Source organism: Humulus lupulus, chromosome X, assembly GCF_963169125.1.
Source record: "Humulus lupulus chromosome X, drHumLupu1.1, whole genome shotgun sequence".
NCBI lineage: Eukaryota > Viridiplantae > Streptophyta > Magnoliopsida > Rosales > Cannabaceae > Humulus > Humulus lupulus.
In genome coordinates this window covers 131,586,089-131,608,894 of record NC_084802.1, presented here as the reverse complement: position 1 = coordinate 131,608,894, position 22,806 = coordinate 131,586,089, and the positions used below count along the sequence as shown (strand labels likewise).

The 22,806-nt window shown below is 32.8% G+C and overlaps 1 protein-coding gene across 1 annotated transcript; it reads left to right on the top strand.

Annotated features, from left to right (window-relative positions):
- The first annotated feature begins 12,916 nt into the window (after nucleotides 1–12,916).
- LOC133806277 (uncharacterized mitochondrial protein AtMg00310-like) lies at nucleotides 12,917–13,252 on the top strand. Its single transcript, XM_062244396.1, has one exon. It carries the CDS (start codon nucleotides 12,917–12,919, stop codon nucleotides 13,250–13,252), a length of 336 nt encoding a protein of 111 aa, XP_062100380.1.
- Nucleotides 13,253–22,806: the final 9,554 nt, after the last annotated feature.

Genomic DNA, 22,806 nt, shown 5'->3' with positions numbered 1-22,806 from the left:
TGGAATTTAAAATTCAAAGGGTGTCTCAAAACTCTATAAATAGGAGCCTATTGCTCACTTGAAAGACATAACTTTTCTATCCACTAGAGCACTTAGCTAGAAACACCTTGAGGCTTGATTATTCCAGAAAGTATTTCCAAAATCTGTGAGAGATCCCTTAGTGCTTGAGTTAGGGGAAATAAGTTTTTGGACAAAGGTTTCAAACCTTGTTCAAGTTGGTGATCCCCAACACTCTTCACTTTGGTTGTGTGAGTGAGAGTTTTCTTATTGTTTTGTTCTTGTTCTTATTTTTCTTCTATTGCTTCTCTTCTCATTATTCTTGTTATATTTACTTGTATCTTTGTTTAGAGTTGTAATCTTTATTTCTTTTGTTTCAAACCCTTAACTTTATTTGTATCTTTTGTTTAGAGTTGTATTTCACTATTATCTACTTCTATTTCTTCTTTTGTTTATTTGTATTTTCAGTTATAGAGATGTAACACTTTATTTAGTCAATCCTTGTCTATTGTATTTTTGCATAGAGTTGTAAATTTCTTACCATTTCCATTGAGGAAAATATATATTTTCCTAACATTCAAAAGCTTAATTTATTGTTTGTTTTAATGGAAGGTGAGACTATCAAGATTATCAATCAAGACCTAGTGAGGTGGGATAGGTTTCATGGGTCCAATTTCACTAGATGGCAAGACAAGGTGAGATTCCTTTTGACCACTCTCAAAATCACCTACATTCTAGAGTCCACTCTTGAACCTCTCCCAACGCCATTCGACAAGGACACTCCCGAGGAGGTGGAGAAAAGAAGGAAGGGGGAGGAGGACAATCTCCTTTGTAGGGGTCATATCCTCAACGCCCTTTTCGATAGGCTCTATGACTTTTACACCGAGACCAAATCGGCAAAGAAGATATGGGATGCACTTGAGACAAAATTCAAGGCGGAAGAGGAAGGTACCAATTTTTTTTTTATATCTCAATACTTTGATTTCAAATTTTTTGGTATTAAACCTATTCTTCCTCAAATACATTAATTGCAAATAATTGTTAACAAGTTGGAAGTGTTAAAGATTGAGCTTCCCAATGCATTTCAAGTTGGTGCTATAGTGGCTAAATTACCACCAACTTGGAAGATCTATAGGAAAATAATCCTTCATAAAAATGAGTATTATTCTTTGGAGGAAATCCAAAAACATATTCGAATCGATGAGGAATCGATATGTAGAGATAAACTTGTGGAGGGGTCTAATGGAGAGACTTCCAAAGCAAATGCGGCGTCACAACCAAAACCTCCCAAAAAACAAAGGGGAAAAGGGTAACGAGAAATCCTTGGGTCCAAGAACCAACCCAAACAAGTTTAAGGGCGAGAAAGGTCCTTGCTTTGTGTGTGGGAAAAAGGGTCACTATGCTAGAGAGTGTAGGCATAGAAAAGACCAACAAGGACCTAAGGTAAACACAACTCAAGAGGAAAACATAGTTGCTACCCTTAGTGAGGTGAATGCGGTCCAAGGAAAGGTGGAAGGGTGGTGGTATGATACACGCCCCACCGTCCATGTCACCTATGACAAATCATTGTTCAATACCTTTGAAGAGTCAAAGGGCAACCATGAGATTCAAATGGGCAATAAGGGCAAATCCAAGGTACTTGGCAAAGGTACCATTGAAGTCTTTTTCACCTCCGGCAAGAAAGTTAAATTAGTGAATGTACTTTATGTTCCCGAAATGAGTAGAAATTTGGTAAGTGGTGATTTTCTTAGCAAGCCCGGCATCAACCTTCTAGATGAAAGATCTTGGAGAAGTTGACACCATACTTGGTATCAAAGTAAAGAAACATAGTTGGGGTTTTGCGTTAGGGAAAGCCCACTATGTTGAGAAAGTATTGAACAAATTTAACCATCTCAAGGTTAAAGATGCCAATATTCCATTCGATCATAGTGTAAAACTAGAGAAGAATGAAGGAAGAGCGGTGGCTCAATTGGAGTACGCTAGTGCTATAGGGAGTATAATGTACGCTGCCCAATGCACTAGACCTGATATAGCATTTGTGGTGAGTAAACTTAGTAGGTTTACAAGTAATCCAAGTGTGGATCATGTAACAACCCAACTATTCTAGACCTTGGACCATTAATAACTACTATACTTAATCATAAGAAAACGTACATATGAAAACATCATAACTTTATTAGATAAAGAAAAAGGTTTGAATACATAAAAATACGTTTAGGATATGGGATCCCATTGTTTTAAAAATAAAAACATAACATGAAATAAATAAATCAATTACAAAACTAGGTGCAGAAAAAATACATAGAAAATATGATTTAAAGACTTAAAGACTTCATCCTCTAATCGAACGCTCAGTCATCGATTCCATCCAGCCTTAATACACAACCCCTAAGCTGCTAAGAACCTTTCTGTCGCCAAAGCTATTTTCCTGCACATATAAACATAAAGGAATGAGCCTAATGCCCAGCAAGGAAAATCTAACAACATAAATCATATTTATAAAATTCATATCATATGCTAAAAACATGTCATAACATATACCATAAGCATATCATAAACACATGTCATATGTACTATAATGGCCATTATACTACTTAGGGCTTGTTAACTAATCAAGTCATATGCCCATTAGATTTGTGGGGCTTGCTAGCTAAGCAAGACATATGCCCATAAATTTATTGGGGCTTGTTAGCTATACAAGTCATATGCCCAAGTCTACCCGCATACATAATATAACATTTCATAACACATAAATCATAAGATAACATATAACATATAAAATCCTATCATATTTTCCTTACCAATATACCGGGATATGAGAACAGCATCGGGACTTTGGAACACTCCTAAAAACCATAATAGAAAGGTGAGTATACTGAAGAAAAAGGATGAAATGAACAAACTATACCATCGAAAAGATACTTACCAAGAACAATCTTACGTTCAAGATCTTAGATTCGTAACCAAAATAGAGAATATGAGTTAGGATTTTGAGTAGAAAAACTATAAGAATAACACAGAAAGGAACTAGAAGAAGGAATACCTCGAATGCTTCTATAACCGAACTACACCTCGAACCAAAATATACTATGAACCTTACTTCCCGAGTGTTTATTAAGCTTATATGGATAAAGCTTATAACCCCAACCCAAGTGTTTATCACTTTAAAATAACCTAGTAGCTTGTAGACTCTGAACTTAGGTTGATGAATGAATAAATGGCTGGGTACTAGGTCCTATATATAGAGTTCAAGAATGAAAAGATCTTTATTTAGCTTGAATAAAATAATGGCTTTTTAATTGAAAAATCTTTGAATAATCGTTCAGCAGAGGCTGAAGAATCGGTCAAAAAGATTATGGACTTATCAAGAGGTTAAAGAATAAATTAAGCTCGGTTTCAAAAACGTTCAAAAATCATGCACAAGAACCGATGGATCGCCCCTAGTAGGCGATATATCATCTGGGCTAATATGCCCGAGGCTCGTCGAAGTGACCGTGCGAAGTTACGTTTTTTTCATATCCCTGTATGGCGATATATCGCCCCCTAGTGCTGCGATATATTGGCTTACGCTGAAATATTATACATGTAATTGCACTTTTTCAGCCTAATTTGAATTGAGTAAACAGCCTTGACTAAGTCTTCTAACGATTTCAAAGCTGCTGGCAGACCCTAGGATATTCAAATATTACTCTTATTAAATTTATTCCTCAAAATACTTAATTATTCATTAAACATACATATGACAAGTTTCATTTCCTTATTGGGTTCATCTAAACCTTATATTATAATAAATATTACCTTCATAATTAGTCATATTAATTAAACCTTAGGTTATAATTAATATTCTTAAACTATAGGTTAAACTTATAAAATCTACAAGTGTTGCTACGAGTGTCCAACTAAATCCCGGTCTGAACCAAAATCCACAATCATAAAAATACTACAACTATTACTATTGCTACTACTATCTAACTAGCTAAGTAAAGTTCTTGGACTCTATAGATCGATAGAAGGCGATTGGAAGAGTCCTAGGTTATCTCAAGAAAACCAAAGGACTAAGCCTTCATTACTCCAAATTTCCTTCAATCTTAGAAGGATATACATATGCAAGCTGGATATCCAATCTTGGGGACAAATTGTCCATAACTTGTTGGGTATTTACACTTGGTGGGGGTGCAATTTCTTGGGGTTCCAAGAAACAAACCTTTATATCTCATTCCACTATGAAAGCAGAGTTTATAGCTCTAGCTGCTATCGGCAAAGAGGCCGAATGGTTAAGGGATCTGTTGGTAAAGATACCCCTAATCAAAGAGAATGTATCCACTATATCGATACATTGTGATAACCAAGAGACATTTGCTAGAGCATACAGCAGAATGTATAATGGGAAGTCTAGACACATTAGTCTAAGACATGGATATGTAAGAGAATTGATTCAAAGATGATTCATCTCAATATCTTATGTGAGAACAAGTGAAAATCTGGCAGATCCTTTCACTAAGTCACTAACGAGGGATTTAGTGGCTACATCATCTCGAGGGATGGGACTTAAACTCCCTAAAGAGATTCACGATTGATGGTAACCTATCTTAACACTAGTTATTTAACTAGGTTCAATAGGTAACAACAAGTCAATCAAGTGAATATTAGTTGTACTCTAAACAAGTCCCATCTTAGATGTTGAGTACTTGTCAGTTACCAAGTTGAGGGTTAAAACCGAAAGGTTTTTTAATAGAATTTAGTCTTGTGAAGACAAGTATTTTTGGTAACAAAATACTGTAAGAATTCTACCTGTATGGACTTAGGGGTGGTGCCGCCTCTCATGAGAATTGGGAGTATTCTACAGAACGTCCATGAATGGAAAGTGCACATGGCCATTAACGGTGCAAAGCGAGACATAGAGGTCTCAAGTGAACATCGCAATGGTCTGTGTGTTATAACCGATTTGTTATCATGAAAAGATGGTTCGATGCCTAGTGCAACCAAATTTTCGACAAATTTTGTGATAATTACACTATAGTAAAGTTCAAGTTGAAAAACACTTTATTTTATGCACCAATGCTGTGTCTCCTATAAGAGAGAGTTCTTATTTAATCAAGTGGGGGATATGTTATATTTTAAAATATGATGATTGATTAAATAAGTGTTAGAATAGATAACTATTTAATCTAGTGGGGGAATGTTATATTATTTTATAATATAATGTAATATTATATTATATTATTTTATAATATAATATTTTAGATTAAATAAATGTGACAAAGAGTGTCACCTATTGCAACATATAATAGAGAGTTACATTATTTAGATATATATGAAATATCCAAATATGTAACATATTTGGTGTTACAAATTCAATCACAAATTTGTAACTACAAAATATTACCAATTATTGTGTAGATTTGTTGTTACAGAATATTGAGATGAATTTCTTAAGACCATATGTGAAATGACTATTAGAGATGTGATTTTAACTCTCATAATGTGTATGGAAGTTACAAAATCAAGTGGGAATGATTTTGGAATGTTTTGGCAAATTGGTAGCTGAAAAAACGTCTTGGGTCGCGGCTTGAGTTTTTCAGGCCGCGGCCCAAGAGGCAGAAAACATCGTGGGTCGCGGCCCATGTTTTTCAGGCAGCGACTGATAACATTTTTCAAACTTCGGTTTTATCCAATTTAGAACGTTTCCAACAGCCAAGAAACTCCCAAATCTCTATTTCAATTCCATAACCATCCAATTAATCATTGGTAATAGCCATGGGGGTTGGTGGAATTCGAAATTCAAAAGGTGTCTCAAAACTCTATAAATAGGAGCCTATTGCTCACTTGAAAGACATAACTTTTCTATCCACTAGAGTACTTGGCTAGAAACACCTTGAGGTTTGATTATTCCAGAAAGTATTTCCAAAATTTGTGAGAGATCCCTTAGTGCTTGAGTTAGGGGAAATAAGTTTTTGGACAAAGGTTTCAAACCTTGTTCAAGTTGGTAATCCCCAACACTCTTCACTTTGGTTGTGTGAGTGAGAGTTTTCTTATTGTTTTGTTCTTATTCTTGTTCTTATTTTTCTTCTATTGCTTCTCTTCTCATTATTCTTGTTATTTTTACTTGTATCTTTGTTTAGAGTTGTGATCTTTATTTCTTTTGTTTCAAACCCTTCACTTTATTTGTATCTTTTGCTTAGCGTTGTATTTCACTATTCTCTACTTCTATTTCTTCTTTTGTTTATTTTTTTTCAGTTATAGAGTTGTAACACTTTATTTAATCAATCCTTGTCTATTGTATTTTTGCATAGAGTTGTAAATTTCTTACCATTTCCATTGAGGCAAATATATATTTTCCCTTCTATTGAGTTGGATCTCCAAAGCAAAACACATTACTAAACTCGGGAGAAGTTTTTACATAGCTGCTGTATCAGCTCTAGTGTACCATATTTGGAGAGTCAGAAATGATGTTTTGTGGTCCTCTAAGCTATGTCATGTTAATCATACAATGGAGGTCATTAAGAGAGAGCTAAAACTGAGACTTATTGTAATGTATAAAGGGAAACAAAATAAGGATAAGGAATGGTATCAGAAATTGTAAAGTTAGATGTGGATTGTAAGTAACATAGAGGTAGAAGGGAACTATAAGTGTACATGATTTGTTTTGAGCAATACAATGATTCTTATTCACCAAAAAAAATATATATTTTCCTAATACCTAGCAGTAATAACCTACTCATGCATGCATACAATTATAAATATATGATCATTGGATCATTTTGGGGCCCGCTGCTCTGAATAGTTGACCATAGAGTGAACCCGGGCCCTATGCCCTAGCTATGTGACAATATAGTCACCTAGGGCCTTTGCCCTTAGCTTTGAATAACTGGCCATAGAGCTTGTTCAGCATACTTGGCGCTTTAATTTTTCAATGACCATAGGGTCGGCCAACGTAATAGTACATTCCTTATTGGGTCTAAGCCTTTCGACCAGCGCGTAGCACACTATTGCCACCCTTGACTAATAAGTCAAGCTCTAAGCCAGGTATTCAGATACAGTTACAGATAAGCATACATTAGATAAGACAAGTATGCATACATATTAATCATATAATACCATCAATTAAATGCAAACATTGTAATAACCGTGTTCCTTAATGGGGCCAAGCCCTAACTACGCAAACCATGTGAACAATAATATAACACTTAGCCAGAAAAAGAATATTCAAGTATGTTTAATCAACAAGCACAAAAATAACTCAATCACATTCATTCTTTGGGGCACGAGCCCTAATCATAGTTATAATCAGCAATTGGGCCAAGCCCTAATCACATATATCACATATTGGGTGCAGTTTTCTTACCTCAGGTCCGAGTATAGCGGAATAATAAGAACGACCCTCGACACGATCTCAGTTTCGAGCCCCTAGCGGTAACCTATTCACAACCATAATATAGGATCTCGCCAATAACGAGCCAATAAAGGCGAGTCCTAGCCTCCGGGATGTCGCCACTAAATTGGGTAGTAGAATCGATCCCAAGTTCTTAGGTTTGAGTTCCCGTTACTCAAGGCCTAAGGTGGCCAAAATAGCCCAACCGGACCACGACTTGCCCCTAAGGGATGCGGCGCGCCCCTTAGAACCGAGAGCCCCCCTGCTTGGGGACAAAACGTGGGTTGCGACTTGCCCCATTGGGCTGCGGAGCACCCGTGAAACAGAAGCCCTGGGTTCATACAGGTCGCGGTGCCCCAAGAATAGGGCTGCGGCCTGACCCTTCGAACCCAGAATTATATATTTTTCTCCAGCCAAAAACCCACCAAAATCATCCCAAATGATTCCTAGAACTATAATTCAATCCTCAGAACAATATCAACATAATACCAGCAGCAAAACCCAACTTAAACTTGATTAAAAACCCATCAAAACTGACAATTCAACACTTAAGCTACAAATCTCAAGAACAACCAAACTAAAACATAATTTCAATGGAAAACAAGGTCTAAAGCTGACCTCAATTAGAAGATTATTTCCCCAAGCTGCAACAAATCCAATCCCCCAAGTTCAAGCCTTCAATTCCCAAGTTTTCAGCCAACAATTCTCCTTAGTTCTCAAGAAATCCCCTTGCGAATTTGAGAGAGAGAGAGTTGGTTGGTGGAGAGGCAAGAGAGAGTATTTTTTTTTGTTTTGTTTGTTTCATCAAGGCTTAAATAACTTAAGCTAATCTCGAGGCTCGGGGTACCAAAAACGTTCTCGAGGGAAAAATTGTCAAAGTCCCTGGTACCCCCTCCTATTGTCATTGACTCCAAGTATATCCTCAAATATCTATTCCTGTTACTCGATAACCCGGTAATGTAATAGTTACCTAAAATACCCCTTGACTCGCCCCAAGTCAAGTATTGGGTCCCGTTGTGACTTTCCTGCTAACTTGCTCCCTATGATCGTCTCGTGCCGAGTAACCCAAATAAACCCACATAATAATGTGGTCTCTCACATATATGCACATATATACAATTATACCCATAACATGCAACATTACGAAAATTGTCATTCTAATAAGAAACGAGCCCACATGCATATTTAATACGGTTATATTATTTTATAATGTAATGTAATGTAATATTATATTATATTATAATATAATGTTTTAGATTAAATAAATGTGACAAAGAGTGTCACATATTGTAACATATAATAGAGAGTTACAATATTTAGATATATGAGATATATCCAAATAATGTAACATATTTGGTGTTACAAATTTGTAACTTCCAAATATTACCCTTTATTATGTAAATTTGGTGTTACACAATATTGAGATGAATTTCATAAAGCCATTTGAGAAATGGTTGTTAGAGATATGATTTTAACCTCAATAATGTGTTTTGGGGGTTACAAAATCATTTGGGAGAGTTTGGAACCGTTTGGAAAAATAACACAATTTTAAGTGCTAAAAATGGTCGCGGCCACCAATGTCTCTGACCGCGACCACAGGCCAAAAACTGACTATTTTTTCAGTTTTTTCAATCTTTGTTGAACGACTCAAAAAACCCAAATAACTCACAAATCTCATTTTTAATTCCATATTAATCCAATTAAACATTGGTAACAACCATGGGGGTTGGTGGAATTTGAAATTCAAAGGGTGTCTCTAAACTCTATAAATAGGAGCCTATAGCTCACTTGTAAGACACAACATTTCTATCCATTAGAGCACTTGGCTAGAAATACCTTGAGGCTTGATAATTCCATAAAGCTTTTCCAATATCTGAGAGAGAACCCTTAGTGTTTGAGTTAGGGGGAAATAAGCTTTTGGACAAAGGTTTTAAACCTTGTTCAAGTTGGTGATCCCCAACCCTCTTCACTTAGGTTGTGTAAGTGAAAGTTTTCTTGTATTTCTGTTCTCCATTTTATTGTATAGTTTTCTTCTTATTCTCTTGTTCTTTTTAATTGTATATTTTGTTTAAGAGTTGTAATCCTTTCTTTTGTTTCAACCACCTTTATTTTACTTGTAATCTTTTGCTTAGAGTTGTATTCTCACCATTCTCTTCTTCATCATCATCTTCTTCATTTTCTTTGTTTATTTGTAATTTTCAATTATAGAGTTGTAACTCCTTTTTAATCAATCATTATTTATTTGTAATATATTGCATAGAGCTGTAATTTCTTACCATTTCCATTGAGGCAAATACATTTTTTCCTAACAAATACACCTAAACATGCATATCTAGTCATATTATCATATAACTCATGTAACCACATAATTACACAGAAATATAACTCATAAACACATAATTCCATAAATTACCATCTTGGCCCTCTAATCAAGGCCCTAAGCCTTATTAGCTAATTTGGGACGTTACAATACCGATAAGCATGTTGATTATGATTCTGTAATATGTTATTAACTACTTATGAGCATGTTTAAGTTTTCTTGCTAAGCTTTGGCTCCTGTGTGCTATGTGGTGTAGGTAAGGGAAAGGGAGCTAGACTAGCCATGAGTTGGAAAGCTTCGGTGGCGGCGTGTACATATGCAGCTTGCTTGACCACTACGGCTAGGGATTCACAGAGGAACTAGGGTCTAACCCTAATTTTTCTGCTTAGGCCAGCTTATGTTGTAATTGCCCTTTTGAACTGTAAATGACCATTTAAATGTTTGTTTTGGGATCCCATGTACGAACTTAAACATTTTAATGAAATGATCATTCCTTTTGACCAAAATTTCAACCTGAATCCATTAATCAGTTTTAGTTACACGTTTATGGCCAAATGACTTGATTAGCGAGTCTAGCACTATTTAAAGTACACAGTGTAACGTTCTTGGCTATCCAGGGCATTGAAAAAAAAACTCACACAACATCCATCTTGGGAATGAAGAGACCGTGGATTGGAAGATCGAAAGCAGGAATGAGGCAATGGAACTGAACGAACCAAGGTTGCTTTGCTTTTTTTGGCTTGGTGAACATGCAAGGGCTTGAGAGCTCTGGTTAGTGTTCTCTCTTCTGAAAATTAAAAGTGTAAAATTGACGTGGAAGAGATGAAACAAGGGGTTTAAATAGGCAAAAGGTGGCATTTGAATGGGAATTTGAGCCATTGATTCAAGTTAAAATGTGATCTATAAAAATTATGAAAGTCGACCAACCATTTCTTGAACTTTATCATAAACAGAAAAAGGGTACTCGAGTACTCTTAACATCCATCCCTGTGTTGACACGTGCTCACACTCGAGTGTGGTAGGTGGGCACGTTTTCCGAAAGTGAAGTTCAAAAGTTTCCTTCTCATAGGATTCGAACCAACACTTTTGAGGGAGTAAAATGTTACACCCAAATTTCGAGAATAAATAAACAGTCTTGAAATGTAGGCTCATATGGTGTAAGCTTGTATTTAATAAGTATTAACGTTATACTAGTACAAATATACGCGAAGTTCCAGAGCTATGTCATTTGCACTCGAGTATGAGTTGCAAGCTCGAAGGCAACAAGAGTCTCCTCCAAAAGGTAAATTCGAAAGATCCATCAATCAACGAGGTAGCGACAATTGCAACGATGAGCTTGAAGCAACATGTGATCTCAAAATTGTGTTGGAGTAGCATTCAAGCTCGAAGATGCGTTAAATTAATACACAGAGATGCTATTTGGAAATCCCTATAATCAAGGGATTTAGTTCAAACCATGTAATCAACCCTATTATTTAGGGATATTTATCTACAATAAATATGATTGATTTTATTTAAACTACGAGATTTGTTGTCCTAATTAAAACCTGATATGGGTAACACAATATCCCTAAGATTAAGGGAGGATTCTTGTAACCAGATCTTTAAATAGTCTGGGAATAGTCATTTGTAAACACTACACTATTTTGTACTGAGAAAGTCTCTATGAAATTGCTCTCAAAAAGCTTGAACACAAACCTCAATAAAAGTGACTCGTGGACGTAGGCAGATTTTAACTGCTGAACCACGTAAAAAATCTATGTTCTTATTTTCTTCCTGAATCATACTTGCTTAATTGCTATCATTCTTTAGTTGACGAAAAACGTCATCAACAAATAGTATTTTATTTATTTTAAAAAATAAAAATTATATTATTTAAAAAAAAACTATGGACAATGTTTTGATTTTTTTTACTATGTTTATGCTTTTTTATAATATATGACATTGTTTATTTATTTAAATTTTATATGCTAATTAAAAAAATATAATAAAATTAATCATTACATTTTCTTAAAAAAAAATAGTAAATGTGCATTGCACGTTACTTTTATCTAGTACTTAATAATAATGGTAAATAACCATTTGGTTAGTACTCTATGTTTTATCGAAATACAATTTTGATACTTTATGTTTTCAATAATACTAATCTGGTACCTTGTAATTTGAAACTATACATATTTGGTATCCTTGGCTCAAATTTGATCAATAAAATTTTATCAATATGGCCAATCTGCCCTTAGTTATATGTAATTAAGCAATTAAATTTGAATTTGAAACATATATAAATGAGGGCAGTTTAGTCATATTAATAAAAATTTATTGATCAAATTTGAGTTCAGCAAACTAAATATGTACGATTTCAAATTCCAGTGTACCAAATGAGCATTATTGAAAACATAGAGTAGCAAGTTTCTATTACGATAAGAGGAGTGCAAAGGAAACTCTCTAGCCTACTCTCTTTTGCACTCTTTCACTAATTTGATGATATATGTCATTTTTTAAAATAACATCAATTTTCACAAAATAATTAGTCATGATGTTTTATCATTAATACATTTTTACCATCATTAAACACAATTAAATCAAATTAACTATGAACAAAAATCCAATAACCAATAAAAAGAGAATAATTTTTTTCTAATTAATTTCTGGGGTTTGTTATAGTAAATATAGTAAAAGAAATAATATTAATACAGAAAAGAAAAAAAATTATTATGTTAATACATGATTCTCTAAAAATATATTATTAAAAGATTAGTAAATAATATATTAAGTTAAGAATAACTAACTAATAGATATCCATTAATTGGATTGAAATGCAGTTGTCAAGAACTAACTATATCTCATTTGTTCTTTGTAGATGATAGTTTTTTTTCCTTGAGGCAAAAGAGGAGGGGTGTGTTCATTTTAAAGAAGTGTTAGGAGGGTACGAAAAAGCGTCAGGGAAGCTGTGAATTTAAATAGGTCTGCGGTTTTTTTTTTCTTCTGTGCAGATGCCTATAGAGGAGTGCAATCTTCTTGCCAATGCTTTGAGGGTTCCATTGGTGCCATGCCACGAAAAATAATTGGGCCTTCCTGGTTTTGCAGGGAGAAGCAGGACTAGTCTCTTCCAAAATTTTAGGGATAGAGTGCGGAGTAAGTTGTTTGGCTGGAAATCCAAATTGTTCTCGTCAAGGGGAACAGAGATACTCATTAAATCGATTATCCAAGCAATTCCCTCGTATGCAATGAATTTATTCAGATTATCGGTGGCTTTGATTAATGAAATTCATAGATTATGTGCCCGGTTTTGGTGGGGTTTAGACAATGAGAAGCGTCGTATGCATTGGTGTACTTGGGACGGATTGTGTTGGCATAAGGCGGATGGGGGTCTTGGTTTTAGGAATCTCTCCTTATTTAACCAATCTTTGTTAGCAAAGCAAGCATGGCGTATTCACAATGATCCAAATTCTTTGGCTGTTAAAGTTGTTAAAGGGATTTATTTTGCGAACACGTTTTTAGCGAAGGCCAAGATGTCAAAGAGGGCTTGTGTTTTTGTGAAAAAGTATGATGTGGAGTCATGAGGTTTTGAAGGACGTGTCTCGTTGGGTTATTGGTGATGGTAAATCAGTGAAGATTCGGAGTGATTGGTGGATTCCTAAGAAAATTACCAAAAGGGCAACTTCTTTAAGTGGGAATCCAAATCTTGATATGGTTAGATCTTAAAGATGAGGCTGGGGTTTGGCAAGTGGAGGTTATTAAAGAAATTTTTTCAAATGATGAGGCCCGTGCGATTCTTTCAATCCCAACTTGTTTGAATATGGGGAAGATACATTAGTTTGGCATTGTCATGATCTGGAATGTATACGGTTAAATCGGGGCATTGGTGCTTGTTGCGGCAAAGAGTGAACGGGCAAGTGTCAACATCTTCAGGAGGTGGTGGAGCTATTTATGGTGTTTGAATTTACCTCCTAAAATAAAAATAAAAAATTATTTGGAAGGCATCACCTAATTGGATCCCCACAATGGCTAACTTAGCTAGACCCGGTGTCCGTAATGATATCCTCTGCCCCATTTGTAATGGAGAGGTTGAACTACCTATCATGCCTTATGGGGTTGTTCATCTTTGAAGAGCATAAAAGCAAACTTTCATATTCGTATCAGAGAGATTATAGGTTGTGGTATGGCTTTGTATGAATGGCTCCTCGATTGTATGTGGCCTCTGTCTAAGGAAGAGGGAGAAAAAATATTGTTCTTTTGTGGAGAATTTGGTACAGGAGGAACAAAATGGTCCATGAACATATTTGGATGGATGACAAGTATGTGGCTGAATGGGTGTTGGATTATCCTGGTAGATATCAAGAGGGTCAGCTTAACGTAGAGGATCCTTCTTCAGGTCCAAGCGGTGTTGTGGGAGGTGGTCAATCGATGGGTCGGGTTACCGTTCTGGAAGGTGTGGTAAATTTGAATGTCGACGCAGGGATTGATGAGGAAAACATGAAGGTGGGCCTCAGGCTTATTATCAGTGACAATGGAGGGCATTGACTTGGCTCTTCCGCGGTGCCGATGAACTCTACCTTTGAGCCGCATGTGGTTGAGGCGATGGCGATTTTACAGGGCCTTGTTTTGTGTCTTCGACAGGCTATAAGGATATACGGGTTGAGTCAGATTGTTTACGTGTTTTCTAAGCTCTGAATTCAACTTCTCTGTGTTTATCCGACCGAAATTTGGAGGTGTGCTGAAAGAGGTGCAGCTGATGCGTCAAAGTTGTACAACTATATCCATTAAACACTGTAATAGAATCATGAACACTAGTGCTCATTCTTTGGCTAAATTGACTCTAAGCTTGTCCAACACTAAGGTGTGGTGGCCAGGTTTTCCTCCTGAGTTCTAGTCAGTTGTATTATGCTTGGTTGTATTCCGTTGGCTTCTTTTGGCCTTGTTATGAAGATGATATCTTTTCAAAAAAAAAAAAAATAGATATCCATTAATAAAAAAAATTGTTTTCACTACAAAAACTAGGTCAAAATAATAATGATAATGAAACATTCTACCAAACATAAAAACTGAAATCCAAACAAGTAAGAGAAATTAAAAGGGAAAGGAAAACTTATGTGTATTTTCAATTACTCTATTTTTTTTATTAAAGCCGAAGAGTCAATTTCTTTATTTACCAAGCATAATTAGATAAACTTCTGGTCACATTTCAATAATGCTAGATACAAGAAACGTGATTTGTTTTATTTATAGAATTTATTAATTATTTTTATTAAATTTATATTAATGTTATATAAATTTTGAAATAAATATCGTATTTTAGTTAAATAATTTATTTATTTTGTTTAAGTTTATGTTTGTTCTAGTTTATGAATTTGGGAGTGACAACAAAAGATTATATATTATATGTTTAATGTAATATTAAATATTATACGTGGATTTTATATTTAAGTTTCTTTCAAGTTTTTTTTTTAAAAAATAATTTGTTGCTAATTTACAGTAGATTATATTATATATTTACTATGATATTATTCTAATAAGTGAGTTTAAGTTTAATTAAATATTTATTTAAGTTATAAAACATATGATTTTATTATTTTTAAATAATTATCATTGTAAAACATCTCAAAAATATTATATTTTAATTTGTTTAATTATTTATTATTTAAAAATAATTATCATTGTAAAATATTTTATTTTTAATTTGTTTAATTATTAATTATTTTTAAATAATTATCATTACAAAATATCTCAAAAATATCCTATTTTAATTTTTTAATTTTTTATTTTATTTTATTTAAGTTTAAGTATTTAGAAACTACTGTTAAATATAAAAATATTCTGTTAAATATAAGAATATTCCGTTAAAACTAACCTTAAAAAAATAAAAAACCGTTAAAATCAAAAATTTCTATTATCTATACACTTATTATATAGAGATAGATAATGAAAATACTTTTTTATAAGTATATAAATAAGGAAAATAAAATATGTATATGAATCTATTTAAAAGAAATAACAACAAATTGTATATTGTTTGTATTATTGATAATATATTTAAAAATTTGATGAAAATTAATGTGCATACCTGAAATCGTCTTAATCGAGTGGTAACTCTTCATCAATAGATTATGAATTAAAAAGAAAAAGCTTCACGTAATCTTTGACTAATTTGAACTTGTTCTTCTTTAAAATATGATAATAATTAATGAATATAATAGGAAGTTCATCTTTTGAATATAGAGAAATAAAATAAGTGTCTGATGGTGGCATAATTGTAATAAAATTAAAATATCATGACTCATTAAAAGATGACACATGTCATTAAATTATAGATAATGTGCAAAAGAGAGTAGCCAAGAGAGTCTAATTAGCACTCATTTTTCAATAAAACACAGAATGCCAAATAATTATTTAACCATATAATAATAATAACACATTTTGGTCCTTGTGTTTTTCCCGAATACACGATTGGCCCCTGTGTTTTATTAAATGACAATTCAGACCCTGTGTTTTACAAAATGAATCAAAATAGTACCCTAGACCAGAGGTCGATCCCGTATTCGCGAAAAATGGTATTTTCTCTAATAATAATAATAATACAAGAGGAATTTACATGAAATATGGGAAAATTCAATAAAATTTGATATATATGGCTTTTTTTGTGTGTGCATTTTTTATGGTTTTTTTTGTTGTTTACCTTTTTTATGAGTTTTGTTTTCCCATATTTATCAAAATATTTGTTCTGTATCCCATATTTTTTTGTATAAGTTTATTTATTCTATATGGACATTTTTGTGAGGGAATTTCAGTCTTTTTTATTATTATTATTATTATTATTTTTTATTATTTTCGTAAACATTTTTGTAAGAAAATTATAATTCAGTAGTTGTTTATTATGCATTTATGTGAATTTTTGTGAGGGCTTTTCAGCCATTTTAAGTATTATTATTATTTTATTTTTTTTGAAATTTTTTTTTGTAAGAAAATCAATTCCCAGTATGCATGCAGGTACTTGAGTACATATATTCTCTATCACGTTTTTTTATCTGCATCACGTTTTCTTCATTATATCAGTATATTTTATTCAGCAATTGTTGTTTTGATATTTGTTCTTAGTTTTCTTTCTGTTTTAGGGTTTATTTGAGTTTATCGTTGTGGATTTTGTGCCCTCTATGTGTGTCTTCGTCTCGGTGAGTACCTGGTTTCAGGTGTGTATTTTCCATTTGCTTCAGTATCACGTTTTTTGTATATCGTTTAGTTCGAATTTTTTCTTTCCTTTAGCATTTGATTTTTTGTGTTGATTTCTTCTTTTTGTTCTTTTTTTTAGGATTTTTATAAGTTTCTCGTTGTGGATTTGTGCCTCTTTGTGGTGTTTTCGTATCGGTGAGTACCCGGTTTCAGGGTTTATTTTTTTTATTTTTTTAATGTATATTGATTGTTAATTTTGCTTTGTATTATCTATTTTTCTGTCGTGGGTGGTTGTTTTTTAATCTGTGTTAACGGTGGTTTTTATTTTTGGTGCGCGATTTTATCGTTAGTTTTTTAGTGGGGTTTTTGTCAGTTTTTGATCAGTTTTTTTTTTTTTTGGAAGTTTATGGGTAGTTATTTGTAATTTGTGCTCTATATATATGTATATCTGTTATTCTTTTTTCATTTGTGTTTTTTGTTTTTTTATGCAGTGCATTGTATATTTTAATTTTCGAAGTTGTGTCATGGATCACTCTGGTGAAACCGGTGGTGTTTCTGGTTCTAAGAAGAAAATTTCTAGAATAGTAGAGGATGAATGGAAGAATGTAGGGGATGATATTGGCGAGATTCTTCCTCGAAGGAGTAACATTACACATTTGAAGTCTGTTGCAAGGAAGAAGAGTAAATCCCCTTCCACTGTTGCAAGGAAGACAAGTAAATCCCCTTCCACTGTTAAACAGACGAAGGATTCGTGTGCATCTGGTGTAAGGATGCTGGAGATGATTCTCATGAGACTAAACATGTTGTGGTATGTGTTTATTTTTTTAAGTATAATAATAAAAAATTGTTCATCTGTTTATGTTTCTGTTATTGTGTTTCACATTCGGTGGATTCTGTTTGTTTTATTTTTTTATGGTTGTGTATCTGGTTTCTTATAGATTTGTAGTTAATTTGCATAATGTTCAATTCTGTTTGTGTTTGTTTTATTGTTATTGTTGTGTTTTTTTTGTTGTTAAACTGTTTTATTTTTTTTGTACCTGGTTACATGCGTACCTGGTTACTTTGCAGATAACAGTGAAAGATTTTGCTTAATGAGTTTGTAACTGGTTACCTTAGTGAATGAATTGTTTTTTTTTTATATATGTATATTTCAACCATACAAAGTTAAATACATATAAGTGGTTTTATAAATGTAAAGTACTTATCCATTTTTCATGTTTATATTTTTTGAAACTGGTTACATGTTTAATTATTTTGTTTTTTTTCTTCTGCAGGTTCATTTAAAGATAAACCCCTCCAAGAGGTTTGGTAGTAAGGTTCAACATTTTAATGACAAGAGTGTCATTACTGACTTGAAATCTAAGTTGACGAAAAGTCAGAAATCATTGTTTAAGAAGACGCCATTTGGGAACTTTTTAGAAGTATGTGATATTCATTTTCAAACTCAACTTGCCCAGCTTGTGTTATTGAGAGAGGTGTCTCATGAGAGGGAGGAAGAGGAAATGTGGTTTAAGCTTGGTCGTAGAGTTTGTAGGTTTTCTGTTGAAGAGTTTGCTCTAGTTACGGGTCTTAGATGTGATGGTGATTTTGATTTAAGTCCTTTTCAAAAAAAGAAAGTTTTGTTTAAGAAAAAAATATTTGGCCGTTTTGTTGGTAAGGTGTCAAAGTCTGAATTACGAAATGCTTTTATTAGTAAGGATTTAGTTGATGATGAGGATGTTGTCAAATTGGGTATAGTTCATATCTTAGTTAACTATTTGTACGACTATACTAGTGAGAAGTTGGTTGATGATTTCTTTTTTGAGATGGTTGATCGAGATTTTTCTGAATTAGCAAATATTAGTTTTCGGAAGTTTGTATGGGATTGGAGTTTTCATTATTTGAAAACTGCTTTGAAGGGTGGAAATAAAATCTTTGATGGACTTTTCGTTGATGGGAAGGTTGGTCTTCACCCTTACAAACTTCTTGGGTTTCCAATTTCTTTTCTTGTTTGGATATATGAATGTATATCTGAGTTGAGTCCTGAGTTTTGTCAACGGGTTGGGAAAAAATTTCCACGTTTGTTGAATTGGAAGAGTACTGATAATGATAATGCCTTCTATTCAAACTTGGTGGCAAAGGTTTTCAACAATCAGAAGGTATAATATTTTTGTTTTGTAACTGGTTTCTTGCTAAATTTGTTTTATTCATTTTAGGATTTGTGTTTGTGTACCTGGTTTCAGTTGATGGTAACCAGTTTCTTGATTTTTTTATATATATATTTTTAATTTATTCAGTTGACTATCCTGAATGTCTATCCGTCTTCTGAGGAGAGGAAGAAACCGGCAGTGAAGAAGTTTAAGTTTGAGCCTCTATACTTGCCGAAGGTGTGTGCTGAAGATGGAGACAGTAGTTCAGGTACCCAGGTACTGGTTAGTTTTGTCGTTTGTTTTAGTTAAAAAAAAAATTATTTTGTTTTGAAATTTATAGGTTTCTTTTTATGTTTTTTGTTTTTTTGCTGTTTTGTAAAGTATTTTATTTTGTTTTTTTAGGTTGATAGTGAAAAGTTGAGATTGATTTGTAAATCAATCTCATCAATAAAAGCAAGCCAAGAATCTATTATTAGTGACATTGCAGTTATGAGATCTGAGTTCATGGGGAAACTCAGTGATTTGTCTGCAATGATTGCAAAAATTGTTGCAAAAAATTCTGAAAAAGTTGCAAATACAAGTGATGAAAGTGCTGGTTTTAATGAAGGGGAAAAGCCAGCTGATTTTGATAATGTTTCCAGTCCTATTTCTGATGATTCTAAGGTAACTTGTTTGTTTTTATGCTTTATTGTTTTTTTTTAACCATTTTTTGTTGTAACCAGATTGTTTTTTTTTTTTTTTTTGGGCTAGGATTGTGAAATTGATTCAGGTGAAGAGTTTGATGGTAGTAAGGTAACTGGTTTATGTTTCTTAATAGTATGTTGTGTTTTTGTTAGTTGATTAGTGTAACCAGTTACTGTTGTAACCAGTTTCATTATTTATTTTAGGGTGTCGAGAAGGATTTAAATGAAAATTTTGATGCTGTTTATTCTGGGTTGGAGTTGTGGGTGGAGATAAGGTTTTGAATTTTTTTTTTTTTTTTGTATTATTTTATTTAAAATTGAATTTGTTGTAATTGATTTTATTTTTATTCATTATAGGATTTTTCAAAGAAGCCAGAGTTCAGTTCAGTTGGTTTAAGTTTTGAAGAAGTATATGTGGATCTAGAGATTTTGAATGTTATTGATAAAACTGTTAAGTATGCAGAAGGAGAAAAGAGATTTAGTAGGAGTAAGGATGATTGGAAAGTTGTGATGGTTGGTGATGATGATGAAGTTCCTGTTGCTATTGAAAAGAGGGAGCCTAAACCTAGTACTCATGTCAAATCTCCTTTTGTTACTGAGTTTGGTTCTTCTGAAGTAAAAGAAACTGTGAAGAGGAAGGGAGAGGAAGTGGTGATTGTTAGAGGATTGCTTCCATTTGAAGATGAAATTGGGCAGAATGTTTCAAAGAATGAATGCCTAGATTATATTTCTTGGATTGAGGATAAAATGATTTTTAAGAATAAGTATGTTTTTTTATATTTTTTTTAATATTATTATTCTTGATATTTAATTGTTTGTTAATATATATATATTTTTTTTTGAAGGAAGAAGAAATTTTCTGATGTCAATAACATTATCAATCCACCAATGGATTATTCTTTTGTTAAAATTTCTGAGAAGATGTGGTTTTACAAGCTTCAAACTTGTGGGGAGGACCTTATGGACACTGTAAGTAACCAGGTTCTTGGTATAATGTTTATTAATTAGTATTTGTTTGTTTAGATGTTTTGTTTTTTTTGTTGATCATGGTTAAGACAAGTAACCAGGTTCCTTTTAGTACTGTGTATAAATTGTTTTTATTATTTATGGGTAGTAACCAGGTTCTTGTAGCATTGTGTGTAACTTGTTTTTTTTATAATATATTGGCTAGTATCCAGGTTCCTAACTTTTGTATGTTTATTTATTTTTTGTAGCATATCAATGTATGTTTTTATTACTTGAGGAAGAAGATTAAGTTGATTGATGGTTTGAACAAGAGGGTTACAACTACAGACTCTTGGTTTGATGCAACTATCAAGAGTCTGTATGATAACTTTGTGGTAGCCAAATGTGATTCAAGCAACATTCGTTTTGATAACCTCATTTCAGATTACATTATTGGTGAATATTTGTTTTGTAACACTCCTTGGGTGGATGTGGATCATGTTCTTTTTCCTGTGCATATGAAGGTTCAGTTGCATTGGGTTTTTATTCACTTTTCCATTAAGAGTAGGATGTTAACTATCTACAACTCTTTGACGGGGAAGAAGAATGAGAGTATTGCTTTGCCATATGTGAAGGATTATTCTGTTGTTTTACCATATTTTCAAAAATTTCTTGATTTTTATTGTTCTAGGAAATATTTGGACTTGAATGTTGGTCCATATTCTGTTGGGAAGAAGGATCCAATTGATTTTAACTTTGCCAAAGACTTGTCGTTTCAAGAGGATAAGTAAGTAATTGGTTTTTGTATATTGTTGTTTATTTTTCTATTTTGTTTGTTTTAAATAATTTCATATGTTGTTTTTTTTTTTTTTTTTTTTGCAGTGATTGTGGAGTATTTGTTTATCCATGGGAAGATTGATGACATCCCAATGAACATGGCTGCCAAAATTGCTACCTATCGTGATTATCTTGCCATTAACTTGTATAGTCATGCAAAAAAGAAGCATATTGGTGGGTACAAGACAGAAGATGATGCTCCATCAAAGAAATCAAAGAGGAGGAGGGATTATAAGTAGAGATGTTGCAGTTTTTTTCTTAGTTGTATTAACGACCATGCCTTTTTTTTTTCTTTGTTTAATAGTGAAGTTGTGGTTTGTAACTGGATACTGTTTTAGTACTGTACTTATGTATGGTTTTTTTTTTTTTGGTCAATGTAAATAATTGGTTTCAACTTTTGGCTTAATCTAAAGTTTATTTTTAATGTATTTTATTTTAATGTGTATGTTTTTTTTTTTTCAATAGAGTTGGTGATTTTTTTTTTAAAGTGTGAAGATATTGTTATGTACATGTTTTTTTTTTCATATAGGTTTCGATTATTACTGTATGAAGATGGTGTAACCGGTTACTTCTGTGTTAGATAGTAAAAGCTATATGTTTCAGGTAACTGGTTACTGTTTCTTTAGTTTTTATTTCTATTTTTTTAATTATTTTTTGATATATTTATGTTTCTTGTTTTTTTTTTTGTGTGAACGATTTGTGATTATATAACTAGGTTTTTTAAGTAGTTGGTTTCATTAATATATAGTCGTTTGTTAAATTTACTTATAGTAACTGCTTTTTTTTTTCTTTCTATTTTATGTGTTGTAACCAGGTACTTGAATCTTCAGATTTTGAATATCTTGTGTTGGAACCTAGAAGTTGAGTATCAAGTTTATAATATTTATGTTTTTTTTTTGAAAGATTTGTGATTATATAATTAGGTTTTTAAATCGTTGGTTACATGTATATGTAGTCGTTTGTTAAATTTACTTATAGTATCTGTTTTTTTTCTTTCTATAATATGTGTTGTAACCAGGTACTTGAGTCTTCAGATTTTGAATATCTTTGTGTTTGGAACCATGAATTTGAGTATCAAGTTTATAAAATGTAAAATGCTTAAAAAGTTTGTACTTTTATTGAAGTAGAAAACATTAGGATACAATTTTATTACATCAAATGAAATTATTGAAATTGTAGTTTATCTATTCTTTAGAAAATTATTTGTCTATTTTCTTTGAATTTGTTGGGTTTCGCTGCTTTGGGATTGGTTCATTCCTGCATGTTTTTCTATTATGTCCTGGCTGCGCGCATCTTCCACATTTTATCTGCACCTTTGGTTCTCCTCTAGATCTGATTCTTTTCCTTCTAGGGCGG

Coding starts and splice junctions, on each gene's coding strand:
- LOC133806277 (XM_062244396.1), top strand. CDS start 12,917: ATGAATTTATTCAGATTATCGGTGGCTTTGATTAATGAAATTCATAGA.